Source organism: Poeciliopsis prolifica, unplaced genomic scaffold, assembly GCF_027474105.1.
Source record: "Poeciliopsis prolifica strain line A6 unplaced genomic scaffold, Auburn_PproV2 SCAFFOLD008, whole genome shotgun sequence".
NCBI classification, from domain to species: Eukaryota; Metazoa; Chordata; class Actinopteri; order Cyprinodontiformes; family Poeciliidae; genus Poeciliopsis; species Poeciliopsis prolifica.
The window spans coordinates 6,809,293-6,826,980 of NW_026562383.1; the positions used below are offsets into that span (position 1 = coordinate 6,809,293).

Here is a 17,688-nt window from a genome sequence, read left to right on the forward strand (position 1 = left end):
AGTTTATTTTAGTTAGTTTTATAAACACATGACATAATTCCAGTTAGTTATAGTTTTTCCCCATTAGCTGTAGTTTGTATTTATTTCAGTTAATGAAAAATGTCTTCTCAATTCCAGTTTTGGTTACTTCATTAGTTACCTACGATAGCCCTTCTTCCACCCACCCACTGACGCAGCCTTCAAATTCATTTAATTTCCTGCGTTTCTGTGTCTTTCAGGGACCAACCGGACCGGACGGCGCTGATGGAGAAGGCGTTAGTAGAATTAATCTTGACATGAACTCGTGAGTTTGCGTTCCAGAAGACTCTGAAGCTCACGCGAAAGTCTTTGACATTTTCCACAGGGACAAATCGGAGAGAAGGGGGAGGAAGGTTCTCGAGGAAATAGAGGCCCGAGAGGAGAGCCCGTAAGTTACTATGGCGACCATAACGAGGCGGGTAAAGTGGCATCCACCTTCCGGATCGATTTTGTTGTTGTTGTTGTAATTTCTGAGCAATTCCTTGGAAACGCTGTTCGGCCGCTTAGCTGAATCAACAGCGAGCGCGGCTGACCTTTACCGAACCGGTGTTTGTAGAGTTCCCTGCTGATGCATCTTGTGTAGATCGGATCTGTGTTTTGTTTGCGTTCAGGTCTTTTAAGGTTGTTCTCTTTCCTGCCAGGGGGAGCCGGGACCACGTGGAGAGCAGGGGAGAGAGGGCTCGACCGGTGCCAACGGAGAGCCTGTAAGACACACAAAAATAAGCACAAACAGAAGTTACATGCATCCTTGATGGGCCACCCTCTATTTCTTTCTTTGGTTAGATTTTTTTCCCCACTTAATGGCGGTAGTTCCCTTCGTTACTCTGCAGAGCTGGAGCTCACGAGTTTGATGCCCACTCCTCCCGTCCTCGCGTTCATTTCCTCGCTCACTCTTTCCCCTCTGACTCAGTTCTTCTCTCCACCTGCTCGAGCCAAACCCTCACTACCGTTTTCTTAATGAGGCACCAGGCAGAGCAATAACAATAATAAGACATTACCAGCATTAGCCGTGGTAACTTCCGTGATGTAAGAAACTCTTCAATGGCTCTTTTCACTGGGCCTCCTCTCCTCATTGGAGCTCAGTCACTACTTGGCACCTGAATGGTCTTAAAACATGGAACATCTGAGTAGCAGGGGCCGACCTCCTCCTCCTCCGCTGTGAAAAAGAAAAAGGAAAAACTCAAACCGCATTTATGTTCACACCCAAATAGGTTTCTGCTCTGATTCAGGACATTCCTGGTGTTGAGGATACAACGCGAGTGCTACTGAATGCTGTCGTAATAAATCAGTGAATCCCATGATAGATGAAAACGAGCTCAATAATTTCCATTTGTACGATTTAGTGCTTTTCTCTCTTTCTACCAAAAACTGGATGGCAGAAGTCTTCAGTCTGGTGCTTTGGTCTCAACTAATCCTTTTTTTAAGGGCAGTTAGTTTACATAGACATCAGTGTCAATTTTATGTGTTGTTTCTATTGTTTTTACTTATTTATTTTGACGTTTAAAACGTCTTCCAGTTCCGGTGTTGTTACATTTGTTAGAATTTAAAGTCAATACATTTACTTCTCGCATGGTTATATCATTATTATTATATTACTTGAAAATGGCCTCAAGACCACAATGTCGCTGTTTATCTGAATAACATCTGGGACAATCTGTCGACCAGCAAAGTTTTTTACTTTGACAGCCATATCAGATATGGAGTGTATCCACATTAAAAACACAAGTCGGAAGAAACAACATAAACAAAACAGTTTATTCCTAAAGTCACCGCCCAGAGACTTTAGGAATCAAAAGAGAACATAAATTGTATGATTATTCCAATGTCTCTTTGGCCAGCTTTCTAACCAAATGGCCAGACAGACATGTAAAGAGGAATGGCAAAAGCGATTGATTTCAATTTAATTGAGTTGAATAAAATATATTAGCAGTGGTTGCCAACAACTGCAGTCCATGCTACGGTGGAATATCAGCTCCGCTGCCAAGTGATTGAGTTGTTAGCATGCTATGAGTCATGGGGTTCTCATCCAGCAAGCCAGTGAGTCAGAGGCCTAAACAGATTTGTTGCAAGACTGGCTGCTACTGGAGAGCCTCCGTGAATCACAGCATCACTATTCACAAGAAACTTTGAGCTACATTTAATTTCCCCTTTGCTTCAAAGTATTTTTTTAATTGAACTGAGTTGAGTTGAATAAAGAGAGGAAAATGTACCAATGCTCCCACTCATCACTGAGCACAGTAAGCCAACCACAACTGATGATGCCAGACTAATTTAGAGCCTTGTGTTAATCCTGTATGTACATTTTCAACAAAGATTCGATTTTTTTGTTGACGTCAAAAAGCTCAATCTTAGTCCTAACTAAGAAGTGTATGCGAGCAGGGCAGAAAGTGCTTTATCCTGCCATCACTACACACAATCGGTCAACTGCTCAGATCCCATCACCTGAACACGTTTTCATTTCTCCTCCAGTTGCGCCGTAGTTTAGATGAGCAGCTAGTTTCTTGTAGCTATTTCTGGGTTTATGAAAAGCACACATCTGCTCAACATGAACAGGATGTTCTCCTGAGAAACGGGTCTGTGGGATCTTTATGTTAGCTCGGCTCGTTGTACACAATTAAGCTGTTTTTCACTTGCTAAGTGTTTTCACTGTGGTTTCCAGGGTGAACCAGGAAGACCCGGCCCTCCTGGCTACAGGGGAGATGAAGGTCCACCAGGACCAGAGGTGGGTCTCATTTACTGTCGAATTCTTAAAAACACAAAAGACGCACCTTCTTCTGTCTCACAGCTGAGCCTGCTTTAACCTATATTATTTTGTATTTTATTTTAGTACAGTTTAATAATCTACACATTCACTTCAGTGACTTTACTTAAAGAATCTACTTCCAGAAGTATTTTTCCAATGCTCTGAGGCTATTGTGAAGTACTGCTACTCTTACTTGAGTAAATTCACTGAATGAAAATGTACCAGACGCAGACAGAAAAATATGTTTAAGTAGTGCTACTCTAACTTGACTCACCTCCCCACAATAACAACATGAAATCTTGTTTTCCCAGATTTTTCTTCATTTGTTTTTTAAAAATGTAAAAATTTCCTAATAATCGATATATAAATATTCACACTTTGAGCTGATCAACACTGAATCGCTTCTGCAGCCCGATGACCTCGGCAAATCCAGCCGCCTGAGGATGACTTGGAATTGAGCACTTTTGTCTGTGTAAGATCTTGCAGCTGAGGGGGGTACATGATCGCAGAAGTCAAGCAATGTAGTCAAAGCCCCCAGATTGTATCAAAGCACAAATCTGTGGAAAAACACATAGAAAAATTGGCAGCATTGCTTATCCCACAAAGCCATTTGTTCCCCATTACTTGGAAATAATAAAAGTTTGAAACCACCAGCGACCTCCCAAAACCTGGCTGCCCAGACAAACTGAGTCATCGGGGAAGAAAGACCTTGATCAGAGAGATGACCAAGGATCCTGTGAAGCCTTCGGAGGGACTACAGTGGAGATAGGAAACCAGTTAGAAGATCGATCATTACCACGTCACAAAACATTGAAAAAGTGAAGTGGTCAAAGCTCGGTTACTAAGGCTAACATGTAAAAACTCCCAATTAAGCTAAGTAACCCCGCTAATGTTGCTGCAAACTCTCAACACTCCTTATCCCACAGCATTACAAGCCATGACGGTCATCAGAGTGCAGTTTCTGAATCTTGCAAAATGTTTCTCCACTTCAAAAACAGCATGCTGAAGATTAAAACAAGAAGACTCCATCAGTGTTTTCGCTAAGCTATTTTAAAAAGGTGGCTACAGGGTTTCAACAATTCTCTTGATCGTTGAGAAGACATTTCAAGAAATACTCAAGATGTAGATTTAGATTTCACTCTACCTTTGCTTTTATCTCCCAGGGGCCCAAAGGACCGAGAGGAATCAAAGGTGCAGCAGGAGACAGAGGCCCAATAGGAGAGAGGGTGAGTCGGGGGAAACATAGGGGCAGACATTAAACGTCAGCCGTCCGTCGTGGATCTTGAAAGTTTTCTGTTTGCTTTATTTCAGGGAGTGCCAGGTGAACGAGGAAATGGCACAAAAGGCTGTCATGGCTTCCAAGTAAAACTTTGCTCATTGATTCATCTGCTATGGAAATGAGAAGGTCATAAACATCTCTGATTCTCTGTATGTTTGATTATAGGGTTACCCTGGGCCCCGTGGAGACCCTGGCGAGCCGGTGGGTCGACGTTTGAATTCATGTTTTAGCTGAATATTTCAACAGTACAATTCACACGGTGGTAGTTTGTGACTTATTAAAGCATTTTAGCTGACCTCTGCAAAAATTTGCTTCAGGGTACCAAGGGAACTCCCGGACCCAAAGGAGACGATGGAGATCCTGGAGATTCAGGCCGAGATGTGAGTCAGCCTCATACTTTCTCTTCCCCTTTCTGGACTTTTTTCTTCACTAGGCTCTTGTTTTATCTCGTTGGCCGCCGTTGCTGACAGGATGTGAGTCATGTTACTTGATTTATTAAAATAAAGAGTCCTTACTTGCCTCCTTTATCACATAAGTAATAATAAAAATAAATAAATGCGGTTTTTCTTCGTATTGAACTTGCCATCTGGCCTTCAGGTTTTTACTCATACTTTACATACTTCATAGTTATTGTTATTTTCGGCGTCCATCCATCTTGTTTCCACACGGCCCTTCTGTTCTGCAGCTGGGAATCCTTTTTTAGGAACAACTGGACACTTTTTGTGTGAATCTGTGCGCCATTAGGGCAGACGGCTATGAGCTGATGCAGCTGTGTATACGCCGTCGTCAAGGACACCAGGAAATGAGCGGCGGCAATGGAGCGTCTGCATTTCTTTCCGAGTGTGTGTGTGTGTGTGTGTGTGTGTGTGTGTGTGTGTGCGTGTGTGTGTGGATCATGCAGTTTACATGTTCCAGCACTTCAACCCCTTGTTCAACTCGAGTGAGTCTTCAATAAAATTACTACATATCCCAGGTTTCAGCATTTCAACATGTAAACACTTCCACATGTTTGTGTTTTTCTGTCATCTGTACGTCAGTGTAGCTCCACCCTGTGATTTACAACAATCACACAAAGTCAGCTTTAGATTTACAGGACTTCATCAGTTTAGACTGGTCCCGATTCGATAGCTCTCCTTGTAAGTCACCTCTTCTTCCTGTCCGCTGCTGATTTTTTATTTTTTTTGTTTGTGAGATGGGAGAGCGTCCTCAGAACTTATAAGGAAATCTGTAAAGCTGTGGTTCTGATCTATGTTCTTTTCACACAGTGGAAGAACAAACTGTGCTGACTTTTACACTGACATTTTAGGCGCTCTGCAGTCATTGCAGTTCACGCTTTAAACAGTAGGTGTCACTGCGAAGAAAACCGGCTTGTGTTACAACTGGCAGCAAAAGAAGAATCCAGAAAAAAAAGGCTTTCCTCATGTCCTTAGTATTCGTACAAATACAAGAAATCATACATAAAATTAGATTTGCAGAAAAATCAAAATAAAAACGTCTCAATTTTCAAATGTTGTAGTTAATCGTTCATCTAAAATGAGAGTCTTTGTTTACAAATACTCACATATTTAAAGATTTTCTCAACTTTATTTCTATGGATGGAGAAACTAAGCAATCTTAAAAGTTATGGGGTGTTTCAGTTCTTCCGATTTAATCAACTATTCATGAGACCATAAATTGCAAACATCATAGCTAGCATTATGATCAGTATGATTAGGTTTGTCTTTTACAAATGAAAAAGACAAACCAATTATCAGGGGTTTGAAAAAAAAGTTAATTTCTGAAATTTATTTATTTTATTTTTATTTATTTTTTGCCGTGTTTTGTGTGGCCTGTCACAAATCGATTGTTCGATGGGAGCTCCATGTCGCTCACGGTCAACCACTTACCATCAGGAAAGGTTGAGTCAGCAGTGTAGTAGAAGTAAGAAATACTGCCACCTGTAGGTTAGAATTACCAGTCAGTTGAAGCCAAAGTTTTGAACTATTTTTTGCAGAAAATGTGCAATAAACTCACAATTATACATTACCATAAAAAACTGCGAGGATCTGTTGATTTTCCATGAATTTCCGCGATTGCAGAATTACACAAAACGGGAAGGACTGCAAGTATTTTAAACCAGTAAAAAGAAAAAAAAAACATGGACAAAAGTTAAACTAATCTGTTTTTTTTTACATGTTTGCAGTGATATGTGAGAATGATATAAAGTTCATCATCTTAACAGAAGTTTAGCATTTTAACAAGTTGGCTAAGAAAGTCAGGTTTTTCTGAAGTTGAGGTTTCGGTTTAATGGAAACAAAATCACCCTTTCAGTTCCCCTCACTATCCTGTACAGGACTCTCTAGTTAAAGTTAAATACAACCAACTTAAGGGAGGAGTCGACGTTTCCTGTCTTAACTCTCCATCAGCTGTTTCATCTCTCTTGCCAGTTATTAACTTTTTAGCTGGTTCCTGACTTGACGGTGACCCAGTTTGTTGCTTCAGGTCATCCGCCTGCTTTATGACCTCTTGTAACTTTTGTTTCGATTTTCCAATGTAATCGCTTTCTGCTTTCGGGCCTCCGAACATCGAGATGCTGAGCCTGGATTGTTGGGAGCAGATTTATTTTGAGGACATTTTGATCTTTATTCATGGCAAAGTTTACTTTGGGAATTCCAAGGAAACTCTTTGCTATGCATTGGGAGAAACCTAACACATGGATCATATCAGGATTCACATTTACCGTAGTGCGTAGGATCTCTTCTTCTCTCAACAGATGGTTTCCCAGATGTCCCAAACAATCAGAAGATTTTCTCAGACAAGAAAAAGCTTTTCGAGAGCAGAAGTGGATTCTTTCCGAGGGTGCTGCTTAATGCCTCTCTTTGGAGTTAGCTACTGCTGAAACAAAAGGATGATGATTTCATCATATCTGTTCTTGTCTTAATGCAACCAGTCTTCACCTGTTCTGATGGTGTGCTGGAATGAGGTTGTCTCATTTTATGCCTTAAATATATATATATGAAAAACTTTTTGCTTTTGTACTTCAATAATAGAATATTTCACGCTATGAAATATTCTAAAAGCAATGCTAATTGAACCACAAAAAAATCAAAACAATATTTGTCCCAATCAGCTGCGGTTTTAGCCTCCTTAGTTGGTCCCATTGAAGCAGCTCATCTGTTTTAGCACATCAAGGCTTAACTGCTGTTTCTTTAATGCTCAAACACCAGAGCTGCGATGGTTTTTCGCTTTCAACAAAGCAAAAATAAAGTATAATTGTGGTTGTGATAAATAGGCCCCTTCAACTAAATACTTTGTTTCTTTGTCTGCTGCTGCAGATGAGTTCTCGGTGGTGGCCATGTTTTCATCTTTTTCAAAGGAAAACTGTAACTTGATTACATTCAGTCAACTGTTTTCTTTTTCCAAAAAAAAATTCTACTATTCACAGCTGTGCTCTCTACAATAAAGGGTCTCATGAAATGGTTTGAGATATACTTCTGCTGCCATTTTGTACAATGATTCACAGAAGGATCCCTAGACTTTGAACTTTTCCTTTTCCACATTTCACCATGTTACTGCCACAAGCTTCCACTGAAAAATACTCGCTTGTTAAAATGGTCTAATGAAAGTCCAGACATAAATCCAACTGAGAATCGAAACTTAATGAATTAACCTTCTCCTTTTTAAAAATGTGAAACATCGCTTTATAAAGTGCTGGATCAGAAGGGCTGAATTTAAATGTGTTCAGTTTAAACACCACGCAGTTTTACTTCCGCATGACAATTTTACACTCATTGGTCGGTCAATAAAAAATCCAAAACACAACATTATAAAAAATAAAATACTTTTACGAATTATAGTGAATTGAAAGGGCAGTGTTATGTAAAATCAACTTCTCTTGCTTTTTGCGTTACATCTTGTCATAATGTTTTTACCAAATCAAAAGCATCTGGAGTGTTGCTTTGATTCTTTCATGCAAGTTTGAGAAATCCTTTAATCTCCCTTGGCAGCCATTCTGGGTGCCTAAACGCTTGCTCTCATGGAACACAGCCTATTTTCTGTGTACGAGTTTTTGCATTACAAAGCACCACTCAGCTCCTTCAGACTAGCCAGCAGCAATTAGCAATCATCTGGTGGGACTGCACATCTGCTGAGTTTCTTATACTTCTCTGTGAAAAGCTGGTTAAAATGTTGTAAAGTGTTAATAGAGGACTGATGTTGTGCTGAATGCGCAGTTTCAGAAAGAGTGTGAACTTCTTAAAGAGACAGAGGTGTTAAAATGCAAAATCAAATGTCTTTTAAGTCATATTTGTTCTATAAAAAAACAATTTGTTTGATTCTCTTTGGTGTGCCCAAAACACACAATGCTGACCATCTAACGTTCTGGGATGATTTGCAAATCCGACTGCAGACACTTAAAGATGAAGGTCTGCAGTCAGCGAGCGTGATTTCATGAAAATCGAGGTCAGGAATTGTGTAGGTTTGGAGCTGTGGATGATGTAGTCCATGTTCTTCAGATCGCTGCGTTTGAAGTTCGCAATCTGCACCAATTGAAACCACATGTGATGTGTGGTTCACCCATCTGCGTTTTACTGGTCAAAACCTGTGTGTGTGTGTGTGTGTGTGTGTGTGTGTGTGTGTGTGTGTGTGTGTGTGTGTGTGTGTGTGTGTGTGTGTGTGTGCGTGCGTGCGTGCGTGCGTGCGTGCGTGCGTGTGTGTGTGTGTGTGCAGGTTGGTCGCCAGGTGGTCAATATTACCTCCTCCGTCTCCTCTTCCTCATATCTGTCTGCTGTAGTTTATGGTTGCAGTGTGGAGCAACAGATCTGCCCCCCTGTGGTGGGGGCGGTTGGAGGGTTTCAGCAAAGATCAAAGAGCAGGAACAATTTTTGTGACTTTGCAGAAAAGTAATTGGGATTTGGTGAATTTGGTGGTCTCTAGTGCACAGACTCCCAGCCCTCATTCACCAAATCTCTAAATGAAAAGGCTACAGTCAACATCATGCAAAGTGAACCTTTCAAACAGACGACATCGCTTTAAAGACGGCAAGAAGCTGCGTTAATTCTGCAGATGTTTGGAGTCTTGGAAGCCATTTTAAATTCAATTCTGTTTTTGATTAGCACTTCTGCCTCGCTGCACAATTCCCAGCTTCTTTTGCAAAACCATAAACACCAACATTTCTTCTTTAATGTTCAAATATGTGGGTGGGGTAATGAAATTAAAGGATGATGTGTGTCTTCTTTCTTTCATTTCTAGTCTGGAGCTTTTTATTCTGGTTGCAGTTCAGCAAGAAAAAAAGAAAAAAACAAAGAAAGATTAGCCGTTGCAGCAGCTGCAGATGATTTGACTAGTCCCTCCGCCTGCAGCTGTTCTATATGAAACGCTTTTGCAGTTTTCAGATTGGCAGAACAAACTGAAAATGTTATTATATTACTTTCTTCTGGAAAAGCATTTTTAACAAATTTTCTGGACGGCCTGACCGGCTACATTGCGATTTGAATTTGTTCCACTGAATGCTAAAGCCGCCAAATTAATGCATTATCCTCTGTGAAACAAGCAGGTCTTTATGCTGTTTGGCAGCTTTTCTCATTGCAGCGCCTTGTAAAAGTTTTAACGCAACAGGGAAATATTTTCCATATCTTATCACCCTGCAGCCACATATTTTGTTGTATTTGGATGAGATTTTTTTTTTCTGTATTTAGCACATAACTCTGTAAGGGAAAGGAAGTTGATAAATTGATTTTCTTTTTCAGGTTAGTGAGCCTGAACACACACCCAGAAGAATTAGAAATGTTTCCATCCGATCAGATTGAGATTGAAGCGTTTTTTGTTTTGTTTTTAAAGAAGATGAGACACAATTCAGTTTTTTATTATAGTTCTATGAATTCTTCTACAAAGCACTTCTTTATATTTGTGGAAAACATCATGTTTTATTGGATATTCCTCCCTTATGGGAGCATCTTTCAGCCTCACAGTGGCACAAATACCCTCGACTAATTCTTAGCCTGCATGATTAATTTCATTTCAGCAAATGTTCTTCAGAATGATATCCAATTTTTTTTTAAATTTTTTTTCTTTTTGTTAAACTCTTAGCAGAGTAGTCTTTAAATCCACTGGGTTTTATTCAGTTTCATTGACTATGTCAAAGTGAAACATGCTTTCATGCTGTCAGTAGAGGCTGAACTTTAAGACTGCAATAAGTGGAACTTTGCATGATCCCAAAGATGATGAAATAATCCTGGTTAATCTTCTGCAAAAAGAAAAAAAAATCTACGGAACAAAACTGTCATCCTGCGATGAAAACTGCTTCACATTACTGCAGACTGCAACTGTTTTTTTAGCAACAGTTCATAAGACTACATTCACTGGAGAGAAAAAAAGATCTGCTGCCAAGTTTTGAATTAATCAAGGTTTTTTTCTTCTTCTTCTTTCTTTCGTTACAGAACAACGAGCTAGGGCCTCCTGGCCCCAAAGGGGCCAAAGGTCACAGAGGGCCTGAGGGGAATCCGGTAAGATTACGCCGAACACTATTCTGTGTGCATGATTATGTTTATCACTAATGCACAATATTAAAAACGTAAAAGACTATTTTTGATTTATGTGATTGACTGGAAACGGTCTGTCATGTTATTGCCAAAGTCTAATGAAAAATATTGTAAAATACACTCTTCAGATTCAGTTTTTACATTCACAATACAAATACAAATTTTGATTCCTAAGTTCAAAAATGTCCACTTTAATGGATTTAATACTTAATAAAGTTGATGTTTCATCCCTCGCAATAATAATAAGACTAAATAATTTCATCCTGTTCATTTGCCAGCTTAAAAATAGAGACCAAACATGAATTAGTTAACGTCTTAATCTAAGTAAAGGTTTTCTAAAAACGTTGACACTCATTAGAAAATATCACTATTCATCAGGGCATGTTGAAAATTTGCACATTTTGTGCACAAAATCACCAGAGATCCAAAACGATAAAATGGCGACGGGGAAAAGTAACCAGCACCATAATATTATTATTATTAACAATGAATGAAGTTTATTTGTGTAGCTCATTGCAGCAACAAGGCAGATCATTATGAAAACATAAAAACATCATAAACACATCATATAGTCACCAATTGTCAAAACCAGGAACATTTTTGCGACATTTTGTTAATCGTCAAAATCATCAACACACCTCAAATATGTCGGTCGACGTTCCAAAACCAACTCCAAGCTGGTGGGATTTTAGTTTTGATTCATAGGCCCTCAGGGTTTCAGCTGTTTTCCAGTTTTCTGGAAGTTGGCTCCAGATTTGAGGTACATAATGACTCCGTCCTGTTGACTGTGCTTACATATACAACATTTTTCATTTGGCTGAATTTTAAATAACCTCTTCTGCCTCAAATTTTCTTGTTCTCAACAGTTACAAACTGTTGATCTGAACCGCAACTTGAGTTTTTAACCGTAGTCTTTTTCAAGACAATACAAGCTGGGTGTTGTCCCTTAACAACACGGCTTCCTTTGAGCAAATTGTTACTCAAAGGTAACAATTTGGTAAAACCTCCTCTCGCAAAAATTAACACCATCTCTGTTATTTTTGACTGTTCTTACATGGATGACGGTTAGACATGAATGCCACAAAGTTTCTTTCCTCATTTGCACCACCTGCGTGCCAAGATTATGGCGCTCAGTCCTGTGGGGTACATACAGTATGTCATATGTTTTTATTTATTTTTCCTTGCTCTTTCACAAACCTCTATCATCAAACACAAAGAAAATCCTGCTGACTTCGAACCAATTTGTGCCCAAATAAAAAAAAATTACCTTCATTTTCCGACTGCTTAAAATTGAGAAAGAGTAAAACATTACATTTGAGGGAAATAAATAAATCCTCGTGAAGTGAAAATGTGTGCTCTCAAGTAAAGTCATAATCCATGTAGACAGGCAGTGTGCTGGATGTGGCTAGCATGACCACCAAGGCCTCGAGTTTTAGCGGTGAAGGAATCAGCCTTAAGAATATGTACTTAGGAATCAGCCTTAAGAATATGTACTTAGGTTTCAAAGTCGAGGCTTAAAGTCAAACATGTGTTGTGACAGAAACAGAATGACACAGAGGTAACAGCACCAACACTCAGCAGACAACAAGATCCCGTCCCAGAGGACCACTTAGGGTCGGGACCCCAATTTGATATAAAGCTGTTCCCTTTCTGAGCAGAACCCTGCTTTATGTTGCCAAAATGTGCTGAACTCAGTTTAAATTAGTTACGAATATAACATTTTCAGACACAAAATTTTTGGCAGTATTGTTAATGAACCAGCAGTCAAACGATTGAAGTCTACATTTTGTGGATGTATTAAGCAAGAATCATAATTTATACTCTGTTTCTAGCTGAACCATGACTAATTGCGTAGAAACTGTTCCTAGAGTGGACAACTTCAAAACACTGAATATTTCTGTGTTTAACTGGCTTGATCTCACAGCAGACACTTTCGTCAGAGATCGTTTTATGAGCTGACGGTAACTTTCTCAATCACGACGGTAAACACAGCGAATTCTTGAGGAGCTGCTCGTCTTAAATTACACACAGGGTTAGAGTTATGCATTATTCAAGGCGTGTCCATGAGTTATGGCTCAGTGTGCAGGCCAATGAATTTGGCAATGTCCAAATATGAGGCTTGAAAATAGCACATTACAAACCAAATGGGACGTCAATGGATGTAAACCCGAATTTAAGTGCTGTGGATTCCCGTGACCCGGATAAATGACCAGCGACGTATTCCTGCCTGTAGCCATGAACTACAGCAGCAGCTGAGAAACGATGAGCTAATGTCAGCTAAAATAAGAAAAACAGCATCGCATGGGATAGTAGTGAAGGTTTATAAAATAAAAGGCACTTTCCCTCTTCGAGTTTTACTATTCAGGGAAGTTAGTAGTAAGTGGGAGCGGATAATCACACAAACCCGATGTTTTAATTTCCTGAAACTTAATGAATTGAGTACAATATTTGGAAATGTATGTGCAAAGCATGTCTTTTTTTTTTTTGTTCCAAACAATATTCAAAACAGATTTGTAAAAACAGAACTTAAGAGCATTTCAATTAAAGATGTCTTCACAGTTAGAAATCTAAACATCTTTCTGCATTTAAAACACATTTTAAAATCATTATGATGAAGCGGCCTGTCGTCGAACAAGCTGATGTTTTGTTGTGTTTTATTTTCGTGTCTTTGAATTCAAGTCTTCTCAGTGTAATAGCCAATGGGTGGCAGATATTACAAATTCATGCGTCTTCCTGCTCCCTTGCATTTATGATCTCTTTTCGTTAAATGAAGTATTCATAAACTATTCAAATAAACTACTAAAATAAAGCAGGTAAAAAGGAGGAGAAAAGTTATCCAAACATCCTTGTTTGCAATAAATGCCATTGTGTGTCTGCAATGATTCTCTGTAAGTGTTTAAAATTCCTCTGGCACAGTCTTGGAAGAGGTTTCTCTTTTGTCATTTTGCCAAATTCAGATGTAAACCCGTTTCTTGTTTCCTGTTGCACAAGAAAACAGTGTTTTAGCTTAATGACACAAAATCATGATTGGCCTTCTTTTTTTCAGGGTTTCCTGGTACAGAACTGATTTTATCTATCCGTCCATTACATCATGCCATGATTTAGCGAACCAGAATAAATCTATAAGGGAAAATGATGTAAAATGTCAAACAACCCCTAAGTGAACTATACCCTTTCACAATCCTCTTCCTCACTTTCCTACGTCCTTCGTTCCTTCCTCCGCTCTGTTTCGTGTCTGTGCTACATATTGGATCGGGCAGAAGTTTGCATCATGTCCTCTACAAACAGATGCGCGTCTCTCTCTCTCGTTCTCACCCTCTAACGCGTCGTGTGTTTGTTCCTGCCCGATGCGCTGGCGTCAGAAACGAATGCCCTCAAACTGAGTTTTAATAGCTGCTAAAGCAAAACACATGGCTTTTCCTGCAGCTCAGTGAAAGAGAAGAAACGCTGCCTGCGGTCGTAAACTTTTGGGTGATTCAAAGGTTGTTGCAGGACGACGGCGAATGCGTGGGCGTGGATGTGGCTTCGCTGATTGTGGGAATCTGGTTTGCAGTCACATGGGACGGCGGTTTTCCGAAGAAACCCCGAAATTAAAAAGATTTCTTACAAAATTTGCTCCGTTATCCAAAGTCAATGCAGACACTTTTTTTTTTGTCAGATAAACCCAGACATCTGTCGGTGGGGTCGCTCTATCATTTTTCTTTGCTCTTATTTTCTGTCTGTTTTTTCTCCCAGGGTCCTCCTGGGCCGCCTGGTCCACCAGGAACTGATGTGAGTATCAAAAAGAAAAAGCTCTGTTAATTTATTATGAACTCTTGACCTCCTTCTGGCCAGATGTGAGAGGACCTTTCAGTTAATTCCTCCTCCTGCCGGTGCTACTGTCGAACCAGAACCTGAAACGATGCGTTCAGTCCAAGCTCCACATTCAATTTCCGTAGCTCTAAAACCCGTCCAGGTCTCAGTCCTCTCAGCACAACATCGTCATTGTCATGTCTTGTTTTTCTTTCGGAGGAAGAAAAATAGATCTCTGGGATCCCTGCCTGTGTTTTGAATTTGAATGCAATGTGACGTGATATGGCCGTAGCGTAACCCACGCTCCATCTCTCCCCACAGGAATGTGAAATTCTGGATATCATCATGAAGCTGTGCTGTAAGTTTCACGTTTCCTCGTCTCGGGTTGCGTTCTGTTTTCTTCTTCCACGGTGAATAACCTTAACTTTGTTTCTCCTTTTGTCCCGCTTCCAATCGCTTCCCAGCTTGTTGCGGTGAGTTTGGAAGTTGTACCTGACATCTTATTCTCAGTGGGCACATTGTAGCTTATTCTTTGTGATTTTGTGTGTGTGTGTGTGTGTGTATTTCAGAGTGCAAGTGTGCCCCTGTGGACCTGGTGTTTGTCGTGGACAGTTCAGAGAGTATCGGGGCAACAAACTTTGCTCTTGCCAAAGATTTCATCATCACAGTTATTGACAGGCTGATTAAAGACCATCAAGTGAAGGTAACACCTTTGACAACACATTTGCAAATCCTCCGACATCAAGAAAAACAGCTTCTAAACACCCCAGAAATCAACTAGGTAGTGAAGCAGTGGTAGGTGTTCAATACTTTCAAAATGAAAGAACTTCCCATTTGATTCAATTCGAAAACGGTCCCATTTCTGTTGGCTTTGCTTTTCACGTTAAGTCACATTTATGTTTTTAATGGGGTAAATATCCCTCATTAATACTTTTCTAAATGATGTACAGAATTTAGTGAAGTCTGTTTACATAGTGAATTGGATGATTTGGACCAGGACCAGGATTCAAGACTTTCCCTATTTCCCCCTCATAGACTTAAGACTCTTAAAGACATTTAAGGAATTTAAACTCGCCTTGGATTTGGCTCTCAAAAACTTCAGATTTTACTTGGGTTCACTCCTGGGAGGAGACCTGAGACTTGACATGGACTTACCTCAAGAGACTTTGAACTTTATTTGGATTTCCTGATGAAAGACTTGAACCTACCTATTAAACACTTGCGAGTTGATTTTCACTGGTCTCTGAACCAGTGAAAATCTCGAGATTTGAGTCAAGATTTCACTTTTACTCTGCCCTGAAAGACTCGAGGCTCGACTCGGACTTGGTAAAAAAAATTACACATTTGTGGACTTGACTCACATGACGCCATTGTTTTTATATGTTACATGCCAAGCCTCAGTGGGATGCCTTGCATCTGACCTCTGTGGAGTAAGTTGCTTACATAAACCTTTTCAATGACTGTTTTTCTGGGGTTTTAAGAAAAAAACAAAAGAAAAAACCCTCTGAGGTCAGATGCTTAGAATTTCCTGAGGGAGTCTTCCCAAGGGATCAATAAAGTCAAGTCTAAGTCTAAGTCTAAGAAAGTAAGAATGAAACGTATTGTTCTGTCGTGCTTTCTCTTCTTTTGAGAGCACACTTTTATGTCTTTCCAGTGACTCTCCTCTTCCACTTTGGATGCAATTAGTCAGGAAGGGTGTGACGCTGAAATGTTGACAGAGCAGAATGAATGCTTGCAGACACGACACACACACGCTCACGCACCGAGTGGATCAAAACATTCATTCACACTTCAGTGTTTTCCTTTCCAGTTCTCGCTGAACGAGTCCAGCGTCGGTGTTGTCCAGTACAGCGGATCACGATCCCAAGAAATCGTGAAGCTGACAACCACCCTCCCCGAGTTCAAACAGTGAGTTCACAAACACACAACCAGATGCTTCCCGCCTTTTCTTATCACTCAATTTGTGGCTTTCTGTTTGACTCTGTGGTTTTTTGACTATTTTAATTTCCTGGCGTCTTTCCTAATGTGAAAATAAGCAGTTTTAGCATGTCACATTGTGTTTGTTTTCTTTCTGAGGACGAGATGAGTTAAGGCCTCATGTCTGTTAGCTTAGCACGCCTAGAAATGTGCGAAGCCGGTCCTAGACTATGGCCAGCCACGCCGTGTGCAAATCTACAGGCAAATCTTAGCATGTATATAATGTACATGTGCAATGATCAAGCTACAACTTTTAACCTTCGAGGATTCATTCACAGTTTTTCCATAACTTCGGCTGTATAGATGTAAATAGCATGAAAACATTTTTGCTTCACATTTTGCTTTGGAATTAAATTTGACATAGTTTTTCTTTCTGAAAGATTTTCACAAGCTTTTTGAATTAAATGGAGCAAGTTGTGCCAGATTGGTGTATTATTTTGTGCTACCAGCTGTGTTTCCATTGACCATAAAATTATTCAGATTGAAATTACGATCTGGATGAGGTTGTTTTTCAGCCGTATTGAAATTACAGGATTTCGCAAAACTGCAGTGGAAACACTTTTTGCGCGTCACACGTAATCTACAACGCCTTGTCTTATAAATCTCGTGTGCTGCTAAAATCAGGCCTCCTTCATTTCCTTCCTTATCATTGACACAGTATTAGCTTGTCGTAAGGAGAAACCTGTGAAAGAGCAACTCTGTGAGAACTGAACGTTACTTCAAACAGCTTGACGTGTTTCGTCGAGCTGTCGTTGCTTTTGTGAAACGCCATTGATCTTGCTGATGAAGCTTCCTGGCGGAAATGCGTGTGTTTCTGGTTTTCAGGGATGTGAGAGACATGCGCTGGCTGGCTGAGGCCACTTACACAGGCGAGGCCCTGGAAGTCACTCTGAACACCATAATCACTGGTATGAAGAAAGAGAACAAAGTGGCTCTCGTCCTCACTGACGGACGCTCTGATATTACCAGAGACAAGACTCCCCTCGATGTGCTCTGCGGCCACGGTGTCTTGGTGAGTGAAATTAGGTGACACCTGCAAGGTGAACTTCGTACTTTCCTATGTTCTTATGCGCTAACCGTATGTTTTCTTGCCTCAATGCTAGGTGGGCAGTTTAGGAATTAAGGACTACTCAGGCCGCGAGCCCAACCAGGAGCAGCTTCACTCTGTGGCGTGTGCCAATGACCCCAAACCAGGCTTTCCCATCGTCCTGGATAATTTTGGTGTTCTCCTGGAGGACAGCTTCCTGCAGAATATCACGGCCAAGATCTGTCAAGGTACAACATGGCAAAACATTTGCAGCCATTTGTTTTATATGCTATACATTCTCAAATGAGTTTTATTGAACGACTTTTGCTTTTTG

At 40.2% G+C, this 17,688-nt stretch overlaps 1 protein-coding gene across 1 annotated transcript in view; it reads left to right on the forward strand.

Annotated features, from left to right (window-relative positions):
- The window catches only part of col6a1 (collagen, type VI, alpha 1), a 30,564-nt gene that overhangs the window by 10,539 nt on the left and 2,337 nt on the right, over window positions 1-17,688 (forward strand). Inside the window, exons 18-33 of the mRNA XM_055033741.1 lie at window positions 219-254; window positions 344-406; window positions 660-722; window positions 2,678-2,740; window positions 3,925-3,987; window positions 4,073-4,123; window positions 4,206-4,241; window positions 4,358-4,420; window positions 10,457-10,522; window positions 14,294-14,329; window positions 14,672-14,708; window positions 14,815-14,823; window positions 14,920-15,053; window positions 16,161-16,258; window positions 17,153-17,339; window positions 17,431-17,602. Of these exons, the coding sequence (XP_054889716.1) occupies window positions 219-254; window positions 344-406; window positions 660-722; window positions 2,678-2,740; window positions 3,925-3,987; window positions 4,073-4,123; window positions 4,206-4,241; window positions 4,358-4,420; window positions 10,457-10,522; window positions 14,294-14,329; window positions 14,672-14,708; window positions 14,815-14,823; window positions 14,920-15,053; window positions 16,161-16,258; window positions 17,153-17,339; window positions 17,431-17,602 (1,177 nt within the window). The remainder of the gene's footprint in view (window positions 1-218; window positions 255-343; window positions 407-659; window positions 723-2,677; window positions 2,741-3,924; window positions 3,988-4,072; window positions 4,124-4,205; window positions 4,242-4,357; window positions 4,421-10,456; window positions 10,523-14,293; window positions 14,330-14,671; window positions 14,709-14,814; window positions 14,824-14,919; window positions 15,054-16,160; window positions 16,259-17,152; window positions 17,340-17,430; window positions 17,603-17,688) is intronic.